The sequence below is a fragment of the Lolium rigidum genome, chromosome 3, assembly GCF_022539505.1.
Source record: "Lolium rigidum isolate FL_2022 chromosome 3, APGP_CSIRO_Lrig_0.1, whole genome shotgun sequence".
Taxonomy (NCBI): domain Eukaryota; kingdom Viridiplantae; phylum Streptophyta; class Magnoliopsida; order Poales; family Poaceae; genus Lolium; species Lolium rigidum.
The window spans coordinates 103,590,160-103,600,380 of NC_061510.1; the positions used below are offsets into that span (position 1 = coordinate 103,590,160).

Genomic DNA, 10,221 nt, shown 5'->3' on the forward strand with positions numbered 1-10,221 from the left:
CTGGATAATTAACTGTTGGATGCAGTTCGTTCAGGAAGCATCTCGACATGGTAACCTGTACTTGACAATGATGGCACGATGCTCTGTTTTATTCCAGGAGCACCTGCCATGTTATTGCTCCAAATAATTAGGAGTGATTTTCTGCCTTTTCATTCTCTTTGCCAAAAAGAAAAATTCCAGCTCTAGCTGAAAATGTGAAGAGTTCTAGCGATCATCGATTCAGCGGGCTCAAATGGGAAAAAAAAATTAGGGAAAGCCAACACGGCCTGCTTTATTATTTTGGCATAACTGATACATCATCTGAAGTAATAAAATCAGGAGGGTTATTTTTTTTTCAATTCACAGGGAGACACCCTCCCCGGTTCTATTTCACATAGATGAAACCCAGTGTTCGAACAACAGGTCCCAAAACGAAGTCTAAGAACGAGAAACTAAGAGCATGTCTAACAGGCCCCATATTTTTCCGCCCCTTAAAACGCGAGTAGAGAGCCATGTATTCACTTTTCGCCGGCCGAAAACTCGTCCGAGCTAGCAAACCCCGTATGACTAAACTGTAAAAGGGAATATTCCCAAATATGCCAAATTAATTATTTTTCCTCGTCTTCATCCTCTCCTTCTTCCTCCTCTAGCCCCAGCCCCTGCCCCGTCCCGGCCGGGCCCCGCCGCCGCGCCTGCCGCCGGCCGTCGCCGCCGGCCCACGGCCGCCCGCCCCGCCCCCGCCCACCACGACCAGCCGCGCCCGCTCGGGCCGCCGCCCGCCACGGTCGCGCGCGAGCCACGGCCGGTCGCGCCGGCTCCGGCCGCCGCCTGCTCCCGCTCCGTCCGCCGCCGGCCTTGGCCGCGCCCGGCTCCCGCGGGAGCCACGCCCGCCGCGCCCGCTCCCACTCCGGACGCCCGCCATGGCCACGCCTGGCCGCCCGCTCCGGCCCACGCGCCGCCCTGCCGCGCTGCCGTCGCCCCAGTCTCGCGCACCGCCGTCCCTAGCCCCGTGCCGCCACCCTCGGCCGCATCTCGCCGGAATTTGGCCGGATTCCGGCGAGATTATGCGCAGAAGCAGTTGCTATGTGCTGAAATTTCAGCCCGCCATGAGTGAGGGGTTGGCCCTGTATTCAGCCTCCCGCCCCGTACAAGGGGCCAAAAGCCACCCCTTAGCCAAAACTGTAAAAAATCGACGCGGGGGGCTGTTTTACGGGGTCTGCTAGACGGCCGGGTAGAGCCCTACTCCGTATATCGGCGGTTATTATACGGGTTTGGCCATTTTAAGGGGTCTGTTAGACATGCTCTAAGCAGGGCTTACAACCACCATTCTTAGCAGCAACTGCAAACAACTTTCCACCACAACAGCTTCAAAAGCCAGCCAACCTAAAACAAAGATCTACACTAGACACTACTGCTACTTCAGACGCTGCTTTTTCCAAGAAGGGAAGAACTAGTAGCTATTCTGAAACCATATGGATCACAACATCTTTCTCTGGGTGATCCTTCAGATAAGCCAGCGAAGCTCTCCTCCTATGCGCCAGTTTTGCAGCATGTGCCCAAGAAGAAAACCATCCGCAGCTGATACACCTTAGCTCGACGGCAGTCCCAGGGTTTTTTTTAAGAGTGTCAGTATCAAGTCTGAAAACTGATCCACCCAGGAGGGTCCTTTGATCCATACAATGGATTGAGTACCCTCAGATCGACTAGCTAAAACATGTGGGCAATGGTAAAAAACTTTAAATGAACTTCAACACCCTTTGGTCCAATAATAAGCACCTAACTAACAAGAAACGCCACAACCAAAAAAACTTCTAAGTAACAAGAAACGCCAAAATTGTCTAGGAAGGATTAATTTCAAGAAGAAAAACAAGAATCATTCAAGTTAAGCTCCCATCAGCACCCGTGCATCCACCAGAGCGGGCTAGGCGCATGGCTTTGGGTACTGGTGGCCTGTGTACTTGGCCTTGGCGTTCTTGCACTTTGAGGTGTCGCCCTGTCCCTTGTACTTCAGGTCGATGTCCTACAGCACCATGCCCTGGCACGGAACGCCGCATCGGAGTAGCACGGCCACCGGCAGGGACGAGGTGCCCTTGATGTTCTTGAATGAAATGTCCTTGATGCCTGATGGTCACCCCTGAGACGTACTTGTGCTCGCAGTTGTAGTAAGGGCAGTACTTCTGGTCGATGATGATGGGGTTCTGCACGTCCTTCATCACCATGTTGTCAAACAGCATGTGCACAGCCAGGCTCTTGGTGTTGGTGGGTGAGTTCTCCCATGTCTTGATCCGGACACCGTTCATTGTGCCCTCGAAGGTCATATCCTTGACGTGGATGTGAGTGATGTCGCCCTCGTCGACGTAGCGTCCAAGGCTGCCGACACTCATGCCATTGCCCGGGCCGCAGTGGACGCGTGCGATGTCGATGTTGTCGTTCCCCACTTCCCCTGGCCGATGGAGATGCAATCGTTCGCAGGTGCTGATGTGGGTGTCAGCGATGATCACACCGCTGCTAAGCTCGATGTGGGTGCCGTCCGTGTTTGGGCTGTTTTCTGGCGCGTTGATGCGGAGGTTGATCATCTTCATGTTGTTGTTCTGCAGCAGCACGATGTGGAAGAACTTGCTGTTCACAGACACGATGTCGCGCACCACCGTGTTCTGATTGTTCATGAACAGAACGCTCTGCATCCCATTTCGATCGGTGCTTTTTTACGGTTAGTGCACACATCGAATTTGATATATGCGAGCGTACGTGTAATGAAATTGGACTCACGGTGGGGAGGACTTTGCAGTCCTTTCGGATGGGGCACTTGTTGAAGGGCAGGGAGGCAGCACCCTGGCCGCCGATGATGCCATTCTAGCCAGCGACAGTGAGGTCTTTCACCAGCCGAACTCGATCCAGTCATTGCCGAAACGCTTCAGTTCCGTCGCCGCCTTGAGCGTTCCCTGGGCAAGCATATAATCCACCAAGTAAAGTGAGTCGATCTCCCTGGAATACTCCAGACTGCTAAGATACTAACTCAAATTCTAGCACTCCAATAAAATGTTCTAGACTTTCTTAGGACACTACTATTATACTAAGACTCCAACATTACTTACAATACTCTAGATTCTACCAGAGTACTACTACTACACTAACTCAACACTCCAACACTCCCCCTCAAGATGGGCATGGTCAAACATCATGGCCATCTTGCTACAATCACAATGCATCTATATTACAAGCACACAACGATGCCTGTGAGCATTTTACTACCGCTCTTCCTTCCTTAGTCGTTAAGCGCCCATTCAACTCCGACCATCCAAGCTCCGCCTCATGCAATCCATAACCATCACCGTGCATCAAGCTAGCCAGCTCCAACCCCACTTGTGTTGGGCCACCATTGCCTCTCCAACCATGCACCTTCTCACACTTGCGCCTACAACATAGGTGCCACACGCCGTCCATCATCAGCTTGTGCATCATTCAAATCCAGTTCCCACAGAATCAGGGCTGCACCTCAACAACAGCTCCTATAGAGCCACAGCCGCCTCACTTCACCGGTCACATGTCTTCCACCTCTCCAACACGGCTGCCTCACATCAACAACGGCTCTTAGAGAGCCACAGTCACCTCACCTCACCGGCTAGTTATCCACACTCTACTAACCTTCACATGTCTTTCGCCTCTCCGACGCGGCTGCCTCATCCTACAGAGCCACAGCCGCCTCACCTCACCGGTCAGCTATTCCCACTCCCACTCTCCTGACCTTCACACGTCTTCCACCTCTTCAACACGGCTGCCTCACCTCAACAACAGCTCTTACAGAGCCACAACCGCCTCACCTCACCGGTCAGCTATCCACACTCTCCTGACCTTCACATGGCTTCCACCTCTCCGACTCGGCTGCCTCACCACAAAAACAGCTCCACCGCGTGCCTCTAATATCTCCCCCCTCTCACGGATCCAACTCTCTCTACCACGGATCTGCCTCCTCTTCTCTTCCTTCTAACCAAATTGACCTCCATGCTCTTCTTTCTCCCTATGCGAGCAACCGCTGATCTCACACAACTCACATCGCTGTGCGAGATGGCCGCAGCCCACGCAGAGCACCTGATGCGGCCTCCCGCCGTCTGGATGTCTACAACTCGATGGTGTTTTTTTTATCGAACGAAGAACTTGTTCGCTCGGTAGTGGTCAGACAATGGTGCTGTTTGTGGCGGCTAGCAGGAACGAAACCGAGTAGTCCCTTGGGCCTCCACACCCTCTTATATATAGCTCAACTTAGGCTTACATCTTCACTCGTACACTACTATAATCTAGACACTACTCTATACCAACACTCCCTGGAATACTCCACACTCTGCTAATATACTAACTCAGATTCCAACACTCCAATAAAATGTTCTGGACTCACTTAGGACACTACTATTATAATAAGACTCCAACCACTGGCGGCGCTTCTTGGAGGCCAACCAGGGTACTGGCCCATTCTTATCAAAGTGAAACTTGTGTTTATTAGCTTTTTTTTAGGGCAATTTAGCTTATTTGTCTCACCGGATCTACTGAATACTGGCCCGCTGAAGAGATGTGGCTTGATTGGCCCATGCTACCATGGTGGGATGACGATTTGGCCCATGCTAATATTTTACTCACGCTCCGCCGCTGACTCCAACATTACTTAGAATACTCTAGATTCTACCAAAGTACTACTGCTACACTAACTCAACACTCCAACAAATTAGAACTCAAGAAAGCGGACGACTTACAAAGTTGCAAAGAAAAGAACTCTCAGGGGATGATATGAAGTGAGTCGACTGAAGCTTTTGCTCCTTCCTCCAACAAAGTCAATTAGAACAGATTTGCATGCAGTACGCTCTGGTGTGTCCATAGTTTTGTTTCGCACCAAGGAAACTTAGCTTTTCCAATGGAGATGCACAACTGTAGTAAAATAAATTGAAAGAAGTATAAACACCATTAGTCCATAATTTTTTACTGTCGAATACCGGTAAGGCAGCAACAGTGGTACAGTACATGAAAACAGAACAATAGTATCCTGATTCAGAAATTATTTAGTTGATATGCTGTTCACCTTGTACCAGTGCTTCTGATTTGTAAACCTGTTCTGTTAATGTAAGAAAAGGCGCTACTCATACTTTTCTTACAAAAAGGGAGGAAAAATTGGAACCATGCCACTATAAAATTTGCAACTTTGAAAAATACTCCTGACTTCGAAAATTGTCGGGGTTGAATGATCACATGTCACTGGCACATGCAGTGGAATACTTCATAGGTACACCTTTGCGGTGGCATGGTTCAAAATTTCCCCTTAAGAAAACATTATCAGAGTCCAGGACATAGATAATTAACGAGACTATGACAGTAGAAACATTATCAGAAGTTGATTCATTCTAAAATAAAAGAGCCAAATGCATCCAGATGATTAATTAGTAACAAGAAATGACTGATTAAATATAACAGAGACGGACCACCGCATTTTACTGAGCACAAGCTGATCTTGGAAATTCTAGATGTTTTATTTATGCTTTACAACATAACAAAAGTTAATAATTCAGAAATCATGAAGATAGTTTCTTAACAGTAATCACTGGATAATTAATATTCTTATTAATATACAGGGGCTTCATTAGGGCAACAGCCTATTGATCTGCTTCACTAGACCATGTTTTCATTCATCATAGCTTGAGGTTCCTGGACGGTAAGGTAAATGCGGCACATGTAGTACTCCTTGCGGTCCAAAATACTTGTCGCAGGTTCAATGAATCTAGACACATTTTAGCCTATATTTTTCCTAAACATACGACGAGTATTTAGGTTCAGAGGGAGTAGTAGACCTTGAGCGGGGAAAAGTTCAGAGAATGTATCCTGGAATCAAAACACTCACACGGTTGGCGCCTGCGGCCACCCATAATTTTAACTCCCTCTTGATATTTGCTAGAACTACCGTTGGCGGCATATGTTTGTTTCGAAACACTCTAGCATTTCTCTCATTCCATACTTCCCAACATGCGAGGAGGACAAGGGATGCGATGTATTTCCGGTTTGGGGAGGAGGAGCTGGTCATGGTTAGCCACCACTCGGCAAGCGTCACTGTAGGCCATTGTCGAAGATCAATGAAGTAGAGGTCGAGCCAATCCTTGAGGAGACCCCAAAGCCTATGGGTGTACCGGCAATGGACAAGGAGGTGAACAATAGATCCCTCGGTTCTTTTGCAAAGAGGACAAAGGACACAATTAGGCCACCCTATCTTTTGCAACCGGTCCGCCGTCCAAACTCTATCTTGAAGCGCAAGCCATGCAAAGAACTGACAACGTTCTGCACGTTTTGCACACGGAGCAATGTTCAAACTGACAAATGTGAATCTCAGTACCCAATGGTAGCTGGAGTTTAGCAAGATGTTCCTCTTTTATAGCCTTGGCATGGATGGATGCTTCTACTCATCTCAGATTTCTTTTTTCGTCTTAGTATTTCAAAAATTATCATTAATATCTAATGATTGCCAGGAGAAAAGTAACACTTGTATTTTTCTGTTTCCAAATAGCTTCAGCGGCAACAGAGCAGAGACAGATCTTTCTGAATTTTTCCGAGCAGAGAAATGCTCATGCTGTATAGCCTCACAGGATTCTGCTACTGAAGTACTGATCTTAGAAATGTATTTAGCGCATGCAGAAACAGTTGGATGGCATAATAGCTCAAGCTTGAGAATGGTGACTGTCACCTGCTCTGCTGTCAACGACTACACCCTACACTCAATACATCTCTCATTGGGGACCTGGCATGTTAGAGCATCTCCAGTCGCGTCCTCCAAAGTGTCCTCCAAACGGCGCCGGATCGAGCGTTTGGGGGACGAAGTGCCGCGTTTGGGGACGTCACTGCCCAGCCGCGTCCCCCAAACGCGGCCCCCAAACTTGTTTTTACATTAAAATACTCTTATTTTTTTGCATTTCCATTTCAATATAGAGGAGGAACAATGCAAAAACTAATACATAATTGGAAACATGGTTTTACACAAACTAATACATAGTTTGGAACATGGTTTGCACAAACTAATACATAGTTAAAACATTGCAAAATGAGGAAACCTAACTAGTGTTGGCCTCACAAATTTGGTATGTTCGCTGCCAAGAAAGAACACTCTCGGTCACCCAAACTGGAAAATCCAGGTCCTATGCAGGGAGAACATATAGAAACATACGTGGCCATTTTGGCTGTGAAGAAAGAACACTCGGTGTGCTCAATCGTCGTCCTCTTCGTCGTTGCCATGGTAGTGTCGGCGGCAGGACATGTCGTCGAACACCTTCACGCTCATCTCCTCGCCGCCTTGGTAGCAGAAGTTGAGCACGCAGCCAGCTTGGAGGTCGTGGAAGCGCGCGAACTTCTCCTAGCCGGCGTGGAGGTACATCTTGCCGCGCCCGTCGAAGAGCAGGTCCTCCGGCCACCGGCAGAAGTCGCAGCCAGCCTCCCCCCGCAGCTGCAGAGCGGCCAGCTTGTTGCCGGCGACGAACTCGGCGAACTTGTCCGGCAGCCTCTAGATGCCGAGTGGGTCGCCATTGAGGAAGAAGATGAACTCGAACTCCCACTCCCCCTCGGAAGACGACGACGGCGCAGGCGACGGCGACCGTGCAGGCCTTGCTGCTCCAGCACAGCCGCGGCCACGGTCGCGACCTCGGACTCTACCAGCCATGGAATGGCCCTCGACTCTGGAGATGGTGGTGGCTAGGGTTGGGGAAAGAGGCGCTAGGGTTTGTGTGTGAGGAACGATGCGATAGCGCCCCTCTTTATAGGCCGGAGGGAGGCGAGGGAGCGGTAGCGCTCATTAATGATGGCATGGAGAGCTAGGCGCGACGAGACGTGTCATTGCGCCTCTGTGGAAACTACACCGTCGCTGCGCGCCAATAACTTCTGTCGCGAGGTAGGCGACGGTTGGGCGTCGTTCGTGTGTCAATGACGCGTCGGGCCCGCGACTCTCCGCCTCGCTTCTCGCCGGAACGTCCCCTGTGGAGCGGGGATGGGCTCGGGGCGCCGGACACCGTATTGGACGCGCGACTAGGGACGAAAATATGTCTAGTGCGCCCCAAAAACCTTTGGGGGACGCGACTGGAGATGCTCTTAGGCTTCGTGCCCTTCCATTGGCGTCAAGATGACAGCAATGGCCAAGTAGAACAAGTATGACATGTACATCATTTGTGATGTACTTTTCCTGTTTCTGAAAATTTTCAGCAAAACAGAGCATTCTATCTGAAATCCGAATTTTAACGTACCTATTAGATGATAATATGAGGAACTAACAGAAGGCTGCCGAGCTTCTGTTTAGTATGAACAACATATATAAGCAGGCTTGGCTGGGTTGGAAACTATTGTTTGTACAAATTCAGTTCACAAGAATGGCTTTCTAAGATTTCCATATTGAATTTGAACATTGGACTTCTCCTACAAATTAAAGGGTATATAAATATGTAATGATATTCACTGATGGCTTCAAATACGTACATCAAGCTGTCAAACCTATTTAACGATTGGATGTTGAAAAAAACAAGGACTTACCAATTTGAATGTCGATACTTCCTGAACCAGCCAAGGTAGCGGATCCGAGCACGCCACCTACGCTGCCCCGCTTCAGAACCACCGTCTCCACGATCGGCAGTTGCCGTGCACGGAGCTGACCGGCGGTTGCCATGGATTGACACGCACGGGGCTGACCGGCGGTTACTAAGCAAGCTGAAGCGGCACCGGGGGATTGGGTCGGAGGCACAGTGGGGAATCGGGAGGCAGCGCCGGGCACCGGGGAGGCAACCCGGCGGGCGATGGGGGAAGAACTGGTGGCGGGCTGGCGGCGGTGCGGGGTGTCAAGGGAAAAAAGGTGCCTTTCAAACCGCAGACCCCGAACCGATCCAAAATTCGCTTAAAACTTTATACATGAGCTTAATGAACTTAATGATTTACTACTAACGAAACTCGAAACCGATTGTGGGAATTTGACTCACGCATTTTTTTATACATCTTATTTTAATTCGAAATATGTTTATATTGATTTGAAGAGAGGATGTGTGAAGTAGGGTAAGTGAGAATTGTTAGGATTTAATTAATATGTTAATTAAAGGGGTAATCCTCTCTCATGTAATTCTCTATGTTGATTGTTTTGTCAACAGACACAACCCTTCCTCACACCTCTTCAAACGGACGTGATTTATATTCGCGTTCCTTCCCCTTGTATATAAGTTGTGAATCATCAATGGAACAGAACAGTTGAATCATTTGTTGTCTCTCTCGATCTACATCTCAATTACTACTAACACGTTATCAGCACGCTCGCCGCTGAGCGAATTCGATCCAGAGAAGAACAAGGTGTCCGCCTCCATCGTTCCGTTCCAAAGAAGAACCGTGCAGGGAAGAAATTGAGTAAGGAGGAATCGATGAACTGTCCGTCGTCATCTCTCTACCCCCAATCCTCTCTGCGAATCGGTATTCGAGATCAACGAAATCGAAGAATTGAAGAACAAACTGTGAGTTGGTTCCAATCGACCCTCTCCAAAACAGAGGTAAGAATCATGCCTGGAGGCTTCCCGACCCGCTCTACGCGGGCAAAGCCCCGCTAGCCGAGGATGCCGTCCTCGACCAAGTGCTCGCCGCGCCTGCCATCCCCGACGATGGCCACGCCCGCGGCATCGCACGGCTTGCATCCTTGCGGTGCGCCGGCTCCCGCGGCCTCCCGGCTCGACGCGCGCTGCCCGGAAACCGCCCTGGCGGCGGCTAACGGACGAGGGGGAGCATCCGCCTTTGGCTCCGGCATGAGCGCCACGGCCGTCGACGCTGTCGTGCCATCGCACCTGCCATCCCCGACGCTCGCCACCCCTCCACCTTCGCCAAGCACAGGCGCTCGCCGCCGCGTTGTGGTTTTTCGGCCTCCTGCTGTCGAGCCCGCCTTCAAGCGGCCGTGGCCACCGCACCAGAACCTGGAGCCGTCCGCCCCTCGGGCTCGCAAATGGCGCCTTTAACGGCGTCGCGCCAGGCACCCGGCTGCCAGGCGACTCCTCCAACGAGGACGAGCGCGGCGGAAGGACCAGTCGCCACCGGTGAGCGCTGCTGCGATGGTACAGGAGAGTCGCGTGGTGGTCGCCGCTTAGTCGTCTGGATTGGGGAATTGAGTCTACTACCTTATCCTATCGTACGACCATTGACCAGGGGGGCGGTCCTAGCCAGGCTACCCAACGTGGCCCATTTGCATGCGGTTTGAGACACCAGCAG

At 50.4% G+C, this 10,221-nt stretch overlaps 1 protein-coding gene across 5 annotated transcripts; it reads right to left on the reverse strand.

Annotated features, from left to right (window-relative positions):
* Window positions 1-1,696: 1,696 nt before the first annotated feature.
* Window positions 1,697-8,890, reverse strand: LOC124702086 (exopolygalacturonase-like). Of its 5 annotated transcripts, XM_047234189.1 has the most exons (5): window positions 8,521-8,890; window positions 5,048-5,283; window positions 4,725-4,896; window positions 2,749-2,921; window positions 1,697-2,657 (listed from the first exon to the last, which is right to left on the reverse strand). In XM_047234189.1, exon 5 carries the CDS (start codon window positions 2,643-2,645, stop codon window positions 1,857-1,859), a length of 789 nt encoding a protein of 262 aa, XP_047090145.1. In that variant the 5' UTR covers window positions 2,646-2,657; window positions 2,749-2,921; window positions 4,725-4,896; window positions 5,048-5,283; window positions 8,521-8,890; the 3' UTR covers window positions 1,697-1,856. The 5 variants fall into 5 exon arrangements, with proteins under 5 accessions (XP_047090145.1, XP_047090147.1, XP_047090146.1 ...); XM_047234191.1 differs by lacking the exon at window positions 5,048-5,283 and having other exon boundaries at window positions 4,725-4,833; XM_047234190.1 differs by lacking the exon at window positions 5,048-5,283.
* Window positions 8,891-10,221: the final 1,331 nt, after the last annotated feature.

Excerpts from the sequence above, each read along its gene's own strand:
- LOC124702086 (XM_047234192.1), bottom strand. The coding sequence starts at position 2,645 with ATGAACAATCAGAACACGGTGGTGCGCGACATCGTGTCTGTGAACAGC.